The sequence below is a fragment of the Bidens hawaiensis genome, unplaced genomic scaffold, assembly GCF_021521415.1.
Source record: "Bidens hawaiensis isolate Kalapana, Puna unplaced genomic scaffold, B.hawaiensis_p1.1 tig00025381_1, whole genome shotgun sequence".
Lineage (NCBI taxonomy): Eukaryota > Viridiplantae > Streptophyta > Magnoliopsida > Asterales > Asteraceae > Bidens > Bidens hawaiensis.
In genome coordinates, this window is record NW_027494054.1 from 20,947 (window position 1) to 39,232 (window position 18,286).

General features: G+C 36.6%; 2 protein-coding genes and 2 pseudogenes across 3 annotated transcripts; 1 reads left to right on the top strand and 3 right to left on the bottom strand.

Annotated features, from left to right (window-relative positions):
- Window positions 1-486: 486 nt before the first annotated feature.
- On the bottom strand, window positions 487-2,602 carry LOC143571477 (BTB/POZ domain-containing protein At1g55760-like). Its single transcript, XM_077056890.1, has 4 exons — window positions 2,289-2,602; window positions 1,707-1,852; window positions 1,446-1,564; window positions 487-1,252 (listed from the first exon to the last, which is right to left on the bottom strand). The coding sequence occupies exons 1-4, from the start codon at window positions 2,405-2,407 to the stop codon at window positions 650-652; spliced, it is 987 nt and encodes a 328-aa protein (XP_076913005.1). The 5' UTR covers window positions 2,408-2,602; the 3' UTR covers window positions 487-649.
- Window positions 2,603-7,705: 5,103 nt separating this feature from the next.
- LOC143571463 (uncharacterized protein At1g08160-like) lies at window positions 7,706-8,833 on the top strand. The gene has a single exon (XM_077056879.1). It carries the CDS (start codon window positions 7,725-7,727, stop codon window positions 8,487-8,489), a length of 765 nt encoding a protein of 254 aa, XP_076912994.1. The 5' UTR covers window positions 7,706-7,724; the 3' UTR covers window positions 8,490-8,833.
- A 578-nt stretch (window positions 8,834-9,411) lies between these two features.
- On the bottom strand, window positions 9,412-10,835 carry LOC143571478 (sufE-like protein 1, chloroplastic/mitochondrial pseudogene; annotated as a pseudogene).
- Window positions 10,836-11,916: 1,081 nt separating this feature from the next.
- LOC143571464 (uridine kinase-like protein 4) lies at window positions 11,917-17,513 on the bottom strand (annotated as a pseudogene). Its single transcript, XR_013142101.1, has 14 exons — window positions 17,350-17,513; window positions 16,722-16,813; window positions 16,439-16,508; window positions 16,121-16,233; window positions 15,425-15,521; window positions 13,598-13,677; window positions 13,296-13,490; window positions 13,131-13,214; window positions 12,985-13,045; window positions 12,834-12,894; window positions 12,663-12,756; window positions 12,501-12,573; window positions 12,278-12,360; window positions 11,917-12,196 (listed from the first exon to the last, which is right to left on the bottom strand). The product of XR_013142101.1 is annotated as a uridine kinase-like protein 4 (transcript).
- Between the last annotated feature and the right edge of the window lie 773 nt (window positions 17,514-18,286).

An 18,286-nucleotide genomic window follows, 5' to 3' on the forward strand; every position in this document is an offset into this window, starting at 1 on the left:
CACACCAAACGTGCCTAAGACCAACCATGTTTCTACCTCATACTTTGTTAAAATAACCTCTCAACAAAAGGAGTCTCGTCGAAACAATAACATTAATTTAATTCGCCTCTCGAAAAGAAAAGATAGAAGCAGAAATACAAACTAACTTGCTCCAACATCAGCAAATTTTGGTTGCAATAAATCCAGGTTTTACATTAACTTGCTTTCATTTGTCATTCAGCTAATGAAGATGCATCCCAAGAATCCAACTTGTATCAAAGTCTCAAGGAATATCCTTTCTTTATGAAAAAAAGGTGCTTCATTATATTCCACTTTATATATAATCCCATATACCTTAAAACCAAAAATCACCTCTCTTCTTCTCTCTCCTTTGAAGTTCCATGAAACATGACAAACAAACAGACTCAGACCCATGATTCAAGCAACAACTGTTTTGGAACCATGAGCCACTTCATCAAGCTAAGGTCCTATGAAGGTCAGTAATCATAAACACAATTCAAGTATATATTTTCATTTAACAAACTATTTTGTACATGTTACATAAACCGACTGCAATTCGCCACAAATTACGTACCAAACATATCTTGGCACAAGAATAATGTTACACATATGTATATATCTATTTATATTTCCAGCCTGAGCAAATTACTCAGAAACCTTTCCACACCGATAGCACTTCATTAAACACTTCAGCTACCAATTCCATGTCAGCAGACTGTATAAACTTGTTGAATTCTTCTAAAATATCATATATCTTACCAAACTTCACAAGATACTGCATGCAACATATCTTCAACTTTGGCAGATGATACAAAGAAGCGCTTTGAAGCCGTTCAAGCACGTTACTCGTGTCAATATCTTGTAACAAACTTTCGTGACATGCGTCTTTTAAGTCCATAACATCGTATTTATCAGCAGCTCGAAGAAGGTCGAGTCTGTGATCAAGAAAATCTTGATCTATGATGTTACCGTATATGTAGCTTAAGAAAACTTGGCAGGCATCAATTGACATGTCGGTTATGTTTATTATGGACATTTCCTTTTCTTTTAAGTCGTGGGAAAACATGCTCATGAAGACCGGTGACCTGGCAGCCAGGACGGCCCGGTGGGCCCCTATGCTTCCATCCGATGCGTTTATGATGATATCTGTGTGAATACTTTCTGATAACATTCTTCCGAGTGAGGAAATTGCGGTTGATCTTAAATCATTTTGTGTAAATCTTTCGGTCCACACGGAACAAGATTCACCTCCCTGTTGCATCATGTCACATTAAGTCATTAAGGTAACATACACGTTAATATTTGACCCGTTAATTATATGTAACTACTAGACTAAAAAAGTTAATTTGTCAACCGAAAACACATTTAGATGCTCAAAGTCATAACTTTCGGCTTAAAAACCAACTTTTAATGTTAATATACTTAATAAAAAAAATCAGAATTACATTTGCAGATGCAGTCTTGAGATCAAGAAATTCAAGATCAATGATGAATTTTCCTGTATGCGGAACCTCAAGCGCCCAAACGAAATCCTCACTGTTTTTTAACTGCTTATCCCTAATTTCTGCAATCACATAAAACCATTGTTATCAAATTCACCAAGTATGTTAAACAATTCCACAAATCACACCAATTAAGCTGTTAAGAATGCTGCAATTAATGATCTTGGATCATAAAGTTGACTAATTTATAGTCAAAGTCAATACCTGGATGAACCAAAGCCTTACGACCTCCGAATAACGAAACAACCCGAATGATGAAAGAAGCAATCGGAGGACCATCTTTAATTGAACTCGTTATCTCCGGGTACAATTTTATAAACAAATTACAATTCTTTTCTATAACCAATCGCCTTCATTTGATCAAGAAACACACACATTAATAAATAATAATCCCAAATTCAAGATTCTGACAAAAACTAAATCAATTCCTCCAAAGGGTATAATCTTAATGTAAAAATTCAAACTTTTGATGTTTTTAACATTGTGGGAAAATAAAGTTACCAACTTCAAGATTCTCACAAAAACCAAACATTAGTAATCCCAAATTTATAATTCTCACAAAAACTAAATCAATTGCTTCAAAGGGTAAATTCTTGATGTAAAAATTAAAATTTTAGATGCTTTAAACATTGATCATTTTAGATATGATGTCACAAAAGCAAAGCATTAATAATCACAAATTCAAGATTCCCACAAAAACTAAATCAATTGCTTCAAAGGGTATAATCTTGAAGTAAAAATTAAACCTTTTGATGCTTTAAACATGGATAAAAAATAAATTTTTACCAGTTCCATTTTCCGATCTTGAAAGGATCAGACTTTCTGTAAGTACAAGAAGCCAAATTGTCAATACGCCATTGAGCTAGGCGGGAAGTGGTGTCAACACGGTAAGCGTTATCGGTCATCTTGGTGAAATCATGGAAACAATTAAGAATCGAGTATAATACCCAGGTTGTGGGTTAAGGTTTAGAATCTGAATTTGGATTTACGCCATTGATGGGTTTGTGATGTTTGATGTTAATTGTTTGTATAGTAGCAGCAGCCAATGGTGGTTGGTGGTGTTGACGATGGATAGATAGTTCACTGATTATTATTATTATGATGATGATGATGATGCCGTTTTAAAGTCGTTTTTGGTTGCACTCAACTTTCGTCAATCGATTTCCATACAACGACAAAAGGGATATATTTCGACACCCACCTCATTTATCTATATATCTATTATACGAGTCGTATTATTTTTCCATACATGATATTTTACAGAGACGGTAGACTTATAGACTCTATACGAGTTGTATAAAAAGCAACATTATTTCCCGTCGTTAAAGATTCTTCTCGCTTAATGTGGCGAAAATTGTTTGAAACGATACAAGATTCCATTAGCTATTTAACTTGACATAATATCTCCCCTAAAACTAGTTGTTAGAACATGGTCGTTTGAAAAACAGTCATTCAAAGTTTAAACTCGTAAATTTTTATTTTTGTTTTTTTTTAAATTGAATAGCCATACGACTCATATACATGTATACGATTGATATTGATTCGACATGACTCGTATTTAATCGGTCAAGACATCTGACAATAACTAACACCTATACGAGTCGTATGACCCTACGACTCTTATAGATGCGATCCGGTGTCCCAATAGTGGGGCCCGACTGCCTGTATAAATGAAGCCGAATAAAACATGTGAATATTTTGCATAAACTGTTTTATATTCTAGTATCATTGAAAATGCTTTAATGTAAAAATTCCGATTTATTTTCTTAGATTTCAAGTGGATAACAAAAAGGTGGAATGTGAAACAAAATAAATATCCGATAAATAAAAATAGTCATGTAGATTTTCGAAATAGTTTCACGTATTGTATAGCTATGTAGATAAAAACAAACACGAAAATTACTTAAAAGTGTAACTAAAAGCAATTATTATTTGTATCGTTTTATATTTTCGTCTGAATACGGTATATTCTACGGTATTGATTTTACATCGTAACTTGTTTTCATAATACATTTTCAATGATTTATTAATTGTTTTATTTATGATTAGATTTGATATAAACCTTGTACGAACGTGGGTGCAAAGAAAGAAACATGTCCATGTGTTTAGGTGATTAGCAGTGGCGGATCCATGAATTTTTTTTAGGTGGTTCCCTCTTAATTTATAAGGTGGTTCCTACGCGTCTTCTATATATCCGTACACTATTATTTCGAAACTCGGGTGGTTCCGGGGAACCACCCGTTTGTATGCTGGATCCGCCAATGGTGATTAGAATTTAGAAGCAAAGCATCTCTTGAAAACCAATCCACCAAGGAAAAGTAAAAGTTGGTGGTGGGTTAATGGATAAAAGAAAAGATGAGGGGAGGTATTTGAATCTTTTTCATGACATCAGTTGGATTGTGAATCACGCAAACTATTTTAATAATATGTAATTATAAATATCTTCCCGTTTTGGAAGTTGATTTAGTAAAATATGGCTAATAGTCTTCAAGCAATCAAATCAATTATTGCTTTAGCTTTATAAATACTAATTTAAAGCAATAGATATGACAATTATATTTAAAAAATGTTTACCATAATCAAATTATGTAGACGCATGACCATAAGTTATTTAAGATGCCTTTTAATTTTGTTAAACAAGATACCTACCTTATAATTTTTATCGAACAATAAGTTAGTAGGTTTCTAAAATACAAATATATGCGTTATTAGTTAGTTTGAGCATGGCCAATGTATGCCTGTAGGGGTTCATTTGCCTGGTGTTTAGCGCACGTCCTATGGGCCACATAGGAAGATACTGTATTTGTGATGAGCACGTCCATAAAGCCTTCCAAATGTGCGATGTGATGAGGGCTAGGTAGTAACTTAATAAGACAAGTTTCAGTAAGGACGGTTTTGATATACATATAAATTGTTATCGGCGTTGATGAATAAGAAAAAAGATCTTATTAAGTTGATTTATATGAATGTCATGTGCACTTCTTACATGCATAATGCGATCAATGTATATATTTGTTTACACTTAACGTCACTTATTATTATATTATTACTATTCCTGTTTTTTATCAGTCCCTGATATGTTTATTTTAAGAACATTTATTTTTTAATCTATTAACTTAGAAAGTTTCAACCGTTGATGGATTTTACACTCAATTAGATCTTTTACATGTTTTCTCACAAGGGTTCATATTGTTAATCAAATATTTATGGATTTGGCACCCCATTTATACGTGTCAAGACCAAAACAATGTTGTTGAAAACATCGTAAATAACCGAAAGCAACTAGATTTCTACGACATTTACCATGATCATGATGACTCATATGTAAACACGTTTTGTGAATGAAATGTGTTGTGTGTAGGCTCTTCTTGATTCCTTTCAAAATAGGTGTAAAACAAACAACTTATAATGGACAATTCCATTTGTAAGAAAAAGAAAGTACACATCCAGCATATTAAGCTTTTATTATACTATTTTAATGTTAAAAGGTGTGCAGGCACGTGAAAACTCAAGTATTAGGGATGGGTTGGTCACAACCTCAAAAAACACTTTGACACTACATCCAATTGAATTTGACAATGACCTCAAATTTTTTTTTTTTTTTGACAACGGCCGTAAAAGAGAAAATAACTACTGTGCACCAAATATTAACTAACATATATGAAATAGTTATATGAACTAGGATCAATTTGGACTAACAGTTTGTGTGGATCCCTTATAGCGTTTGTACCTATTTACATATTTGTACACTTATAGTCATTACTATGATGGTTAGTACACTAATAAGCCTTGAAGAAGCGTGGATCGACTCACTGGTAGACGATCTACTTTCCTCGGGTGTGATTATGCTATTTCACCGATGGTTTCTCTTGAATCCTCGGTTGTGATTATGCTATTTCACCGATGGTTTCTCTTGAATCTGGGTTCTTCCACCTACAAAATGAACAGCACCGTAAACTTACCCCTCAGAAAGGGACAGAGGGGTCCTCTTTGGGGTAACCCTCCGGTGTGAGAATAAGTATTTGTGGGAGAAGATAATAATATGTGAGAGTAAGGAATTTAGAGTGTATTGCTTAATTGCTGAATACTCTGTTATTGTCTGTTTCAGATGATATTGGATGTGACTGTATGTCTCCCTGTGGAGTTGATGCTGTATTTATAGTGCTAGGGTTTCCCATGATTGGGCTCAGACCCAATTAGGGCCTTGTTGGCCTCCTCCAATTGCTTTGCGCCACGTGTCCTCTGGGACACCTGGTGCTTTTTCATTGGTTATAATCACGTGGTAGCACATGGGTTTTGCTGAGTTGTCCACATTTCGTTGGCAGCTGTCAACATCAGCATATTCTTATTCCTTAAAAAGATACCTTCTGGAAGGTTGTCTGACGTGCACAATCAAGGTTGCCCTAATCCTGATTTGGATAAGGACGAGGTTGATTATGTGCATGTGTGATATGCGCCAATCCTGAGGATGCGCGAGGTCTTCTCTTTATTCTCACGCGCAGATGTTTCATACGCAGATGTGGTATGCACGAGCATGTGATATGCGCCGCGCGCTGATGCGCCACGCGCATATGTGATATGCGTGAGCATATGTGATGCGTGAGCATATATGTGCCTGGGCATATGATGCCTGAGCATGTGTGGTGCCTGGGCATATGATGCCTGAGCATGTGATGCATGAGCATATGTGATATGCGCCATGCGCATAGGTTTTGGCTTTGTGACTTCGTAATGTCTTGATTTCAAAACTCTTGTCTATATCTTGTGGGTTGACCCGCCTCGCTCGGTGTTGAGGCGGGTACATACCTCTTCAAGCCTTGTAGCATGTTATTGGGTTGGTTTAGGGCACATAAAACCACATTAGATCACAACAAGTCATTTATATGATGCTTAGCAGACTAATGGGTCTTTTAGTGTGTTAGTGAATTGGTTTAGGTTCACAAAGTCATATTAGGTTATTACAAGTCATTTGTATGATAATAAGCAAACTAATGAGTCTTGTAACGTTTTAGTAATTTAGTTTAGGTTAAATAAAGTCATATTATGCCATAACAAGTGCTTAAATGTTCATGTGCAACTTATGATAATCCATATGCTTTGATGTCTGATGGACTTGTTATGATGCTGGCCCAACTAAAATATTGAGGCCCAATGGGGTAAAGCCCAAATAGTTATAACTTGTGATTGGCCCAACTAATTATTAGGGCCCGACAGACTAAGATCCATTTAGAGTTTTAGACTACCTTGATTGTGTGTACTTGATACTTAAGTGATTATACGTGTGTCACACACACTATGTTAGAGATGACTAATTAGTAATTACATAATATTGTTTTTATTTGTAATTAAATCTAATTATTTTGACTATACCCAACTTAGACATAGACTGGCTTAATATGTGATTATATTGTTGAAAGCCCAATTCAGTGGACTTAGTCTGGCCGATATATTTAGTAACTATTAAATCCTAATTAGGCTACTTGAACACAAGACCCCAATTAGATCAAACCAATTATGGCTCAGCTAAATGCATTAGACGAATCCAACCGATTAGAAACATATGTTTACAAGCCCAATATGATCCGTTAGGTTTCCGACCCAAGTTGCAACTCAAAGACAATCGACCCAATTCAAGGTTAGTAAATTAAAGCACAACTCGTTTAACCATTAAGTAACCGGCCCAATTAGTTAAAAAAATATCTTGTTAAAGGGCTATGCTCGTGTTAAACCTATGTATATCCATGTAATGTTCGGGTTTATATGTCTGACATAATATTATTCTTTGTTCAAATATTGGGTTGGTGTGGTGTTGGACCCAACTCAACCCAACCCACAAACACTAGTTAACACCTCTATTCACAATAATCAAAGGGACACCTTTTTCATACTTTTATGTACCTCCAAATAATAATGCTAGTCTCCCAATAATTTGCTTGTCTGTCCCTTGGCTCCATGCCAATTTCTTAACTAGCAAGAATCATTCAATCAATCACAACCATTCATCCAATCTCAATCCTACTTTCAAAAAGTTCATATAATCTCTCAAATTCAAATTCAGCATGGCCCCACCACCTCACTCAATCAGCCTACTTTCCACTTTACTTTAATCTAATCCCACCTTCTTAAACTCTATTTTCTATTCATATTCATGCATACATAATATTGTTCATCTCATCTCTTCCTTCATTCCTTCATGTAGTGGTTTTCCCTCTCATAAACATCATGCCCCTGCCCGAACCACCCGAACCGCCGTCCTTGTACTCTACTCCCGACCCACACTCCCGAGCCGCCACACCCGTAAGACCCTCAAGACATATCATGATGACACCAACACATATACAAGAACAAACACAAACACCAGACTATCTTTATGAAAGTTTCCCCAAAACAAGAAACAGACTCCTACTAAGAAACCATAGACGAACCGACCCTGCCATTTGGTGCTGCGCGATTGTATGTCTAATCTTCAGCATACTCATAATCCTATTTGGGATCACAACCTTAATCATATTCCTAGTGATCAAACCGAAAAACCCTGTCTTCGACACCAACCATGCGAATCTCAACGTCATATACATTGACTCACCCGGGAACTTCAATGGAGACTTCACCTTTACTGCAAACTTCACAAATCCTAACAGAAAACTCAACGTGAGGTTCGAGTATGCGGCTCTAGAACTGTATTTTGAAAACAGTGTGATCGCAAAACAGACGATCAAACCGTTCAGTCAAAGGCAAAGAGAGACGGGTACTGTCCAGCTTCATTTCATATCGAGCCTCGTGTCGCTGCCAATGAATCATGTTATGGAGCTTAGAAGGCAGGTGCAGAGTAATAAGGTTATGTACATTGTGAAGGGGAGGTTTAGAGTGAGGGTGAGTTTCGGGTTGATTCATTTCACTTATTGGTTGCGTAGCCAATGCGAGTTGCAGATGAGCAGTCCACCGTCCGGAAACCTCATGGCAAGAAGATGCACAACTAGGAGATGAAATCATTATTATTTATTATTCATCTCTTTTCAACTTTTGCTTTTATTCAATAGTTTGAACTGAGATATAAATCGACTAGGTTCAATCGTATTTCGTGTGTATAATCGACAATTGTGCACTATATAGTATATATATATACACACTTACAAAAAACCTTTAAAAATCTGTATACAAGGCGGTATTTACTCGGCTTTGTGTTTCACTCAACTATGTTTTGTACAGAAGTGAGGACAGATGAAAGTTAAAAGTTTGAACTATGAGGTGGCTGTCAAAGAAACTGATAAAAATGAGATCTTGGGTGTCTTTACACTTCACTCATTACCGAAAGCAAGATTATTGGAGAACATGAAATGAAAGCATAAAGCAGATATCATGCTGGAGAAGATGTGTAGTTTTGGCTTTTGTGTGAACCTACAAGGTACAAACTTTAAAGTTGTGAAATTTATTACAAATGCTACAATATACATAAAGATAAAGCAAGATTCTAAAGCAGTTTTTGGATCAAAACAATGGGTATTTTTGGTTCAAATGCGGAAGTGAGGGAGGACTACTGATACGGACTGGCTCAATAGTTAGCAGACTCGTACTTAGATCAGCTGGAAGGGGAAAAAACGACCCAACTTATAAAAGGACGTAACTTGAACTACGTTTAGATTTATGGGCATATAAGTAATGAATTGGAAGGTCTTGACGGGCTAGATCATGTGACAAGCCGTCAAAAGGCTTTCCAGTTTTCAACATCCGGAGCTTCAATTTCGATACGAACTGCCTTTTCCACTTTTCATAATTTAGAACTACTTTTTACATGTAAAAAATGAGTGAATATTTTCTTGTAATTCATGTATGTATTTATGAAGTCAATTTCGTATTCAGGCAGACCATTTTACTTTTACAATTTTGACTCGACCTGCCATATTTAGACATCCAGTTTGATGTACTGTTTTGAGTATTAAATATCATCAAGCATTAAGATTTATGATTACAACATCAAGAGCAGGAAACATTAGACCAGTCTACAATGAAAATGAGGTTTCATGCTAAAGTGCTAAACATACTGGTCATCTACATGTGTAACATTATGCATTACCTAATATCGAATAAAGCAATAGAATCATACAGCATATTCAAGAATGATATGAAAATTCTCATGGCTATAACATAAACTAAATCAAGACAAAAGGTATATCATCATTCTCCTAAAGACCAACTTCAGCAGGCGTCTTTGCCTCAATCGACAACGCGTGCAATCCACTCTGCAACTCACCATCCAAAAGCGAATAAATCAGCCTATGTCTCTTAACCAAACTCTTACCTTCAAACTCCTTAGAAACCACTCTAAGATTAAAATGTGTCTCCCCATCACTACCCCTAACGCCCGCATGACCCGCATGCTGATACGACACATCTTCCACTTCCAACTCAACCGGCTGCAACTCCTTACTCAAAATCTCCCTAATCCTCTCCCCTCTACTCCCTAAACCCGAACCTTTAAAATCCGACACCTCGACACCCGAATCATTACTCACTTCAAAATCCGAACTTTCCAAACCCGAACCACTCGTTTCCGCCTTCTCAACATTCCCAACATTCGTTAATTCAACTCCTTTCTCAGCTTCAACATACAACATCAAGGCTTTCCTTTGCATCAACTGGAACATATTCAAGAACCCGTTATTTCTCGAAGGAGACAAGCTCTGCTGCAAACCCAACGAAACAATAAAATCGGGCGAAATTTGAACAATTTCTTGAACCGGGTAGCCCGAAAGACCCTGAACTAGTAAAGCAGCTAACCCTTTAGTAATCAAAGCATCAGAATCAGCTTCAAAGATTACATTTTTATCATCAAGATTGTCAAAATACGCCCTTAACCAGACCTGGGAAACACACCCTTTAACTTTATTGTCCTCAGTCTTGAACTGGGCGTCTAAAGGTTTAAGATTTTTGCCGTAGAAGAGTAACTGTTCGTATTTGGCTTTAGGGTCTTGTACGGATTGGAAGAGTTTGATGATTTCTTGAAGCTTTGGTGGGATTTGTTGACGGGTTTGATTGGATGATGGTGATGATGTGGGTGTTGATGATCGGACGGTGAAGGATTTGGTGAGGTGGAGTTTAGGTAAGGGTGTGGGTGAGATTGGGAAGGATGATGGTAGTGTGAGATGGGTTTTGAAGATTGAGGACGGTGGTGGGAGGAGGAGACTGGTGGAGATGCGACGGTAAGATGAGCAGAACGACATGTTCACGGCGGCCGGAAAGTTGTGGTGTGAGGGGATCTGTGGATGGTTTTATCTAGAAGACAATGTCCCACGTGTAATATTATACTTGGCACAAAATATAAAAAAGTAATATTTTTAAAGATGAACACGAATAAAGCATGGTTACCTGGGTTAATCTAGTGGTAAAAGACGAAGACCTTATACGTATGTGATCGCAGATAGTTGGGAACTCAAGCGCACCGTGCCACCGTCTCATGTTTTGAGGAAAACACGTGGCCCAAAGGCCAAATATGCTAAAACCCGGTTGGAATCGGTGTCTAACTTGAGCCCTTGCGGTTTTTATCCCAAATATTTACTCACTTTCCAGCGTTAGTCGAGCTAAAGTTTATTGGTTTTAAGTTTTAACTAAATATTTAAAATAAATATAAAATTATATTTTCATAGTATTAGACTAAGTATATCGAAGTGTAAATGGTTTTAGTTGTTAAAAAAAATGATTTCTTTTAAAACAAACTTTAGGTTGAGAAAAGGAAATAAAGTATTTGTAATGCATTAATGTTTTTAAATGTAATAGCGGATGGGCGATTATGTAATGTACTATATTACAACTAAAGCAAATAATAATAATAATAATATGGGGTTATCGTAGTTCTCATAGATTTTTTCTTTGTTCGAGTATGATTGCATGACTTTCTCTCTCAAAGATGTGCATTGTTTACACATCTGTCACATCAATCAGTTCAACTTTTAAATAGTCATTTAATTTTATAGCTATTAAACATGCATTTACGTTTCGCCGATTCATGGTTTTTACTCTTTGCAGTGACCATATAAAAGTCACCTAGCCCTAATGATTCGTTGTGAACAAACGTTTAAACTGGTAAACAAACCATTAGCCCTTTAACCCCCCTAGTAAACAGGCGTTTTAACCCTACAAATCACAGAAATATCAATTAGTAGATTAGATGGTATGGGTATAGTACTACAGTTGAACTTATAATAAATAAGGATTTGACATGAAAGAATGGACTTCGTAGTAAATAAATATGATGTTTTATTCTAATTTATTAGTAAAGATATGAGTAGCAATGTATATGCTTGAATGCTATATTTATATAGGTTTATGATCAACTATCAAGTGTCGTCCATGAGCTTAAGTTAAATGATCATATAGCCTGTTATAATATACCATATAATGTGTATACCAGTCCAAGTCTTCCATGACTCAGTTCAACCAAATCCACAATAAAACACAAGTAACAATCTCAGGGAACCCAAAATGACCTCAAACCCGAACCCAAACAAAATTCACAGACAAGCATCTTTCTATGACACGGGCTGGAGTTTTAACATCATCGTTCATTCGTCATCTGTCCCCAAACTCTCCCATCCCTGGAAGCACACGAAACTCTTGATTCAACCCTGTTTCTATCTCTGATGTCACTATCTTTATCTTGGAAACCGTTTGCACACTGCATGCACTCCTTGTGGTGCCTGTAAAATGTTAATACCCAACGATATCAGTTTGACTTATTTGGTCAAATGGTTGACAATTATGCACAGACTTTGACTTACCGATATCAGATTTAGGAATATGATATTGGCCTCCGGTACCCCTTTCTTTAGAAGCAAAGAAATAGCCTGAACAGCTGAATTGCCTGAACACGTCACTTCCAATTATCAGCACAAACAAATTCTAAAATAACTAGTGAGCAGGGTACTGGTACGTGAGTTTTCCCGGACAGGTTCTCATGGTCGCCAAATTAAAAGTAATTTTTGAAAAAACTATAAAACTAACCAGTTCCGAGTATAGGATCTAACAACAAAACATGTCTGTCGGATATGTCTTGTGGCAACTTTTCGTATATTAACTGCATAATAATAGTTCAACCTTGTTTTATCGTGTATAATTTGGGTGAATGCAAACAAATGTGTCTGAATAATAATATTAGGTGCAAACCTGTTGACCGTTATCGCCTTCTCTATGAATGAGAATCTTTCCGATCTTTATACCCTTACAACATGCTCGCAATGTATTTTCCATACTCTCACCACTGGAAACAGATTGACAAGTCAACAACAAATGGAGAAAGCCCAAAATAAAATATGAGATTGATTTGAGTCTGGATACCTCCTGATAATAGAAACACCACATAATCTCTTACAAAAATCTACTCCTGTGTATACGGACTCTGTTCATAAAACAAAAATATCATGAAGCAAAATAATTAGTTACACAGTGAATTAGCCAAATTCAAAAGGTTGATGAAGAAAAAGCTTACCAGTTGGAGTTACCACCTGCTTTTCTATAAATGGTAGATGTCCCAAACCATGCTCAACAACCTGATTAAACCAAATTAGAATAATGCAAATTATAATATAAAATAAGTGAGGTTTCCAAATTCCCACAGTAGAAACAAGAACTAACCAAACGGATTAATCAGTCTGCATAAAAGACAAAATCATGTTTTGTTGTTTGAGCATCACGAATAAGTGTATGCATGCCACGTATCTGCATGAGTACAAACAAGAGGAAACCATATGAAAAAAGGAATATATGATGATCATGAAACATGGAATTTGAAAGTGGTACCTGAAAAGTAGAGTGAATGACATATAAATTAGGATATATTTTACAGAGATCATGTTGACCGAGTTTTGTCCGAATATGTTGGACAATTAAGTCGATTGCAACATGATTGTCTCCTCCACGAGGTATGATGATGTCAGCATACTTTTTTGTTGGAAGTATGAAGTCGTCGAATGCAGGTTTCACGAACTTAGAATACTGCATATAAGTTAAAGTCATAACTAAACAAATTAATACAATTAGAAGTTTTCATCTTTAACATGATATTTTTTCTATTTATTTAGGGAGAAGAATTATCAACTAACCTGATCAAGTACCACACTAATATCTCGTCCCTTTTCGCCTGTATCACGCCTTATTCTCCTTGCCAGGCGTACATCAGCATCTGCACTGAAAATACAATTGTAAATACCGGTAGATGAGGGTACAAACTCAATAAATTTAAGTAACTTGACAAGTTAAAAATTTTCCATTAAAGAAAAGAACCAAATATCAATCTGTGATATTAAATGAAACCTGGATTGGTCAATGAAGAAATGAGAGGTAAAAAGCACCCAAAAGCACAATCCATGAATTTGAGTAGCATTAACTTGAGTCAGATGGCATCTTATAAAGCAAAAGAACCAAGATGCCATGTGAAGAGGTAGGTCCCAGCAGAGCCCAGTTGGACCCGCAAGACTCACCTAGAAGAGGGACGTCTGCGCAGAAACCAACTGGATCCGCAGGACCAACCATGCTCAGAGACGTGACGTCCTTACACGCAGTACGCAAGCTGTTCCCGCAGGAAATGCCTCCCGATGGTGAAGGACTCCGCCTGTTCCCGCAGCTTCGGATACAAGCCATCAGGGAAGGCCACCCGCGCAGCAAGGCTACACGCACAAGGCACTTAGCTCTCAATCATTCAGTGTCACCTGAAGGAATAAGCAAAGCCGGGAACAATCCCGCACAAGGGCGGGAGGGGGAATACTCCCGCCCAAATAAGCCAGTCCGTACGATACGGGAAGATCTTCTGTACTGTACCTGACGAGGTATGGGAAAAAGATCTGACTAAAGATACGACAGCTTATTGACAACAGTATGGCGAGCAGCATGCTCCTGTACTGTATGTCACTATTAGCCGCTGCCTACTCACCAACTACTGCCATACCACGTGCATAGCCGGCAGTTGGTGGAAAAGGAATAGTACACAGCAGGCCTGGTCACTATCAGCCGCTGCCTACCCACCAACTACCAGCAGGGCACGTGCTTAGGCCACTGTTGGTGGAACAGGAACACTGTTGCAGCCGGCCACACCTCCTTGGAAACCTACCTTCGGCTATAAATACCACAAATGGTATGATCATCTTATCTTATCATATCTTATCTTGTATCATCATAATATACCTGATATCTGCTCTAGCAATCTCTTAATATACACTTATATTTAAAGAGCAATCTAGTCTGATTCTCACGCCGGAGGGTGGTCACAAGGAGGAACCCCCCCCCCCCTTCTCAGTGACAAGCTCACGGTGTCTGTTTTGCAGGTTATCAGAAGAACCATCTTCTCAGGGTCTAACCCCTCGTGGGAAACATCTATCTAACCCCCAGGTTACTAGTAATCTGCCCGGGGTCCGGTTAGTGTTTCTTCACCATGGACTATATTTTGTGTTATTTCTCTGTGATAAAAAATCAACCCCTAAACATCACGAATATAAAAGAGTTCATCAACAGGCCTTTAAAATCATGTTTCATTCATACTAAATGAGGTAATTTGAGCTTCTTTCTTTGTGTGTATTTCAAGTAACACATCCAAATATCATGCATGCGAGAATGTTAAGTAGAAAGAACCGCGTTCTTCTGCCACCATGCCATATAAACCATATGAATGTTAAGCAGAAAGAACCACATTCTGATTCATTCATATTGAAATATAAACCACAAGAGCACCAAATTCCTTCAAATTCAGATTCGTGGCTTTTATCTACTAATCTCACAAATAACTTTAGGAATGAGAAACACAATGACTCTTAGTCCTTGTTTGTTTTTGACTGGAATTATAGCACGGTTGGTGAAGATAAAACGATTTCAATTGAACACTAGAAAAGAACCATAGTCATAGAGATAAAATGGATGAATCAAAAGAATCTGTTAACCTGTATCAACAAAGATCTTCATGTTCATCATTTCACGTACACATGGATCATGAAAAATGAGTATGCCTTCCAAAATTATGACATCTGAAGGATTCACCTGTCATGTGTCTCATATCAATTGAGTTATGTTAAGTTCTTAATTACACTAAAATTCACCACAAGAAACAGGAGAGAATGATATAGCTAAAAAGAACAAATGAATGCACTTCTGCCGCATAACTAGTTAAAGCAAGAAATAAAAGGAAAAAAATGATGGACACTAGCAGGCCCTCTATTTTGATGCATTTTAAGCAACACTGCTTTGTAATGATACTGGATTCTATCATTTTCTGTTTTACATCACTGCTTAGTGACAACAGGAATGATACTGGATTCTGAAAGCTTACTAATTCTAAGCCTTCAACAAAAGAAAAACAGAGGGAGTGTATATACAACATGTTTGGGTAAATTTATGATTGAAGTTTCATGAAGGCATGCAACTGATAGAAGAAGAAAATCAACTACATGATTTGAATTAGTTTGTGAATATTTTACTACCAAACAGGGCAAAGATGGAAAATCAAGAGAAACGGTTTGACAAGTCAAATTGAGGGGGAAAACACCTGCATCGATGCATTTTAAAAGACAACAAAGATAAACTTTTTACATGATGAGCCAAACTTTTACACATTTCTAAAGTAAGTTATAAGAACTAACCCTTCAAGAGACATTATTTTTGTAACTCTTGAAGTCATATTTTGGAATATCCACTGCTCTTCCATGCATCAACATCTCCACAACTGATAATAATTTCTTGTTATCAAAAGCATCTGGAAAAGCAAATAGAGAAGTTACATAAGAAGCGTGAAAACACTAAAGCCGGTTTAAAAAATTTAACACAAATAAGAGGTAAGGAGACCCTCCAAAGTCCTAAATATTGGAGGCGGTAAATGAGGAATGTCTATCACAAAGAAGATAAATGATTCTTTTTTACCTCAAAATAAATAGAGTAGTCATTTGAAGTAGCAAACTCACCTGGATGATCGAAGTTGTACTTGTGAACTCTAGTAAGTTCTTCGGCTGACAAATTATGATAGAAGGAGTCCTGCAAACAACCATATCACTTATATAACCAGCTCTTGTATGAACAAAACATAGCAGAAAAGCAATTAAATAGACCAATAGTTGATTAGCAAATAACAAGTTACAAAATAACAGTATGCATCAAGAAAGATGATTATATTATCTGAAGAAGACCTTTCACAATTCACATACTCTATAATTTATTCTAATATGGTCAGCAAAGAAAAAAAGATACCTGGTTCACAAGTACAACACGCTGATCATGAAGCTGCTCAATAATCATATCACAAACTGTTGTTTTCCCTGAAGCTGCACCTCCAGCAACCCCTGGTTGTTGATCATAAAAATTAATAATAGAAAAGCATCATCATAAATAGCATAGCATGCATGACAATCTTAGGCCTTTCAAAGAATAAATTATACATATAGTGCATAGACACCTGCGGTTTTTGTGATAGGAGGAGTAACTAAATCAAAACAAATACACAAGAGATTTGGAAGGTTTTAGGCCTCTTCTTATACTGGGAAATAAAATTTGAACCGAAACTAATAAATTCTAAGAGATATACAGAAAATACCCAGCTAAGAGAAAATCTTGTTAAAAACAGCGTTACTTCATCATAAGAAAAGATTAGCCTGAATGAAAGCTTGCAAATATATAAATCCTTCAGGAATCATTCTGAACATCTAGCCGATTCTCATGGGAAGGTTGGTGAAGGTGATATTGACATCCACAGCTGTTGCCTAAACTATTATTTTTAGGTATAGAAAGCATATTGAACATGAACTTACTTATAAATAGCAATCTGATAACATGCCAAAACTATACAAGTAATCAAGAATGTTCTTTCTGCAATACATACCGATGATAAAAGGCTGTTTATGAACATTTTCATTCACGGAAGTCGTTGCCTGCCCCGCTTGTAAATTCTTTGCCTGCATCCCATCCATGTGAAATCCAGAAAAATGTGCATTTGATGAAGACTCTATTAAATATTCTACTGGTGTAGACCCCATTTACAATAATAGCCTGTGGTGCAAAGATGAGCAATCATATATCCAAGCTACAGATACAACCACTAACTACAATAATAAATTAATAATAATAATTAGTATTATTAGCAATTGTATATGTTACTTCTTAGGCTCATACTTCACATAGGCTCATACTTGTCATAGTCATTTACCATCCGTCTTCATTTTAATACAATTATCTTAAATTCTAATAAAATTATCAATTCACATTCCTACGATCTGACAATCGACTTAACCATGGCGAACTACATCACATGAGCAAAAAGGATCGGAGGCCATTCGAAAATCTAGCGTTTTCAAAGGTATAAGACTTGAACATTCTATTAATTTTCAACACATAACCACCGATTTCAAATTCCAATATAGTCATGATGCACGCACGGTTGTAAAAATCCATACTAGACGCCCATTATTCGCTAGTCCCCACCCCACTGATTAATTTTGGATCGGTCAATAAATCGGTTAGTGGTCAAATCCGGAAAGTCAGGATTAATCGGACTTAGTCGGCGTTCTCTGTCGAGGGAGGTTCTGGACAAAAGCGGCGGTTTCCGGACAAAATGTGTATGCGATATATAAAACTGAAAAGTATACGTTAAAGTTTGATCCGATTAATCGCTAGTCTCCACCTCACCGCCTGACCAGCGACCACCACAACATTGGATGAATTCGGGGTCTCATTGAGATCTGCATCTATCAATATAGGTGAAATATGAATAAACATATAAAACCTATAGTTGATGCAAAAACAATCTTCTCAACTCCATG

Coding starts and splice junctions, on each gene's coding strand:
- LOC143571463 (XM_077056879.1), top strand. CDS start 7,725: ATGCCCCTGCCCGAACCACCCGAACCGCCGTCCTTGTACTCTACTCCC.
- LOC143571477 (XM_077056890.1), bottom strand. CDS start 2,407: ATGACCGATAACGCTTACCGTGTTGACACCACTTCCCGCCTAGCTCAA. Junction 1,853..2,288: donor AAGATCGGAAAATGGAACTG/GTAAAAATTTAT, acceptor GATCAAATGAAG/GCGATTGGTTATAGAAAAGA. Junction 1,253..1,445: donor TCAAGACTGCATCTGCAAAT/GTAATTCTGATT, acceptor ATGATGCAACAG/GGAGGTGAATCTTGTTCCGT.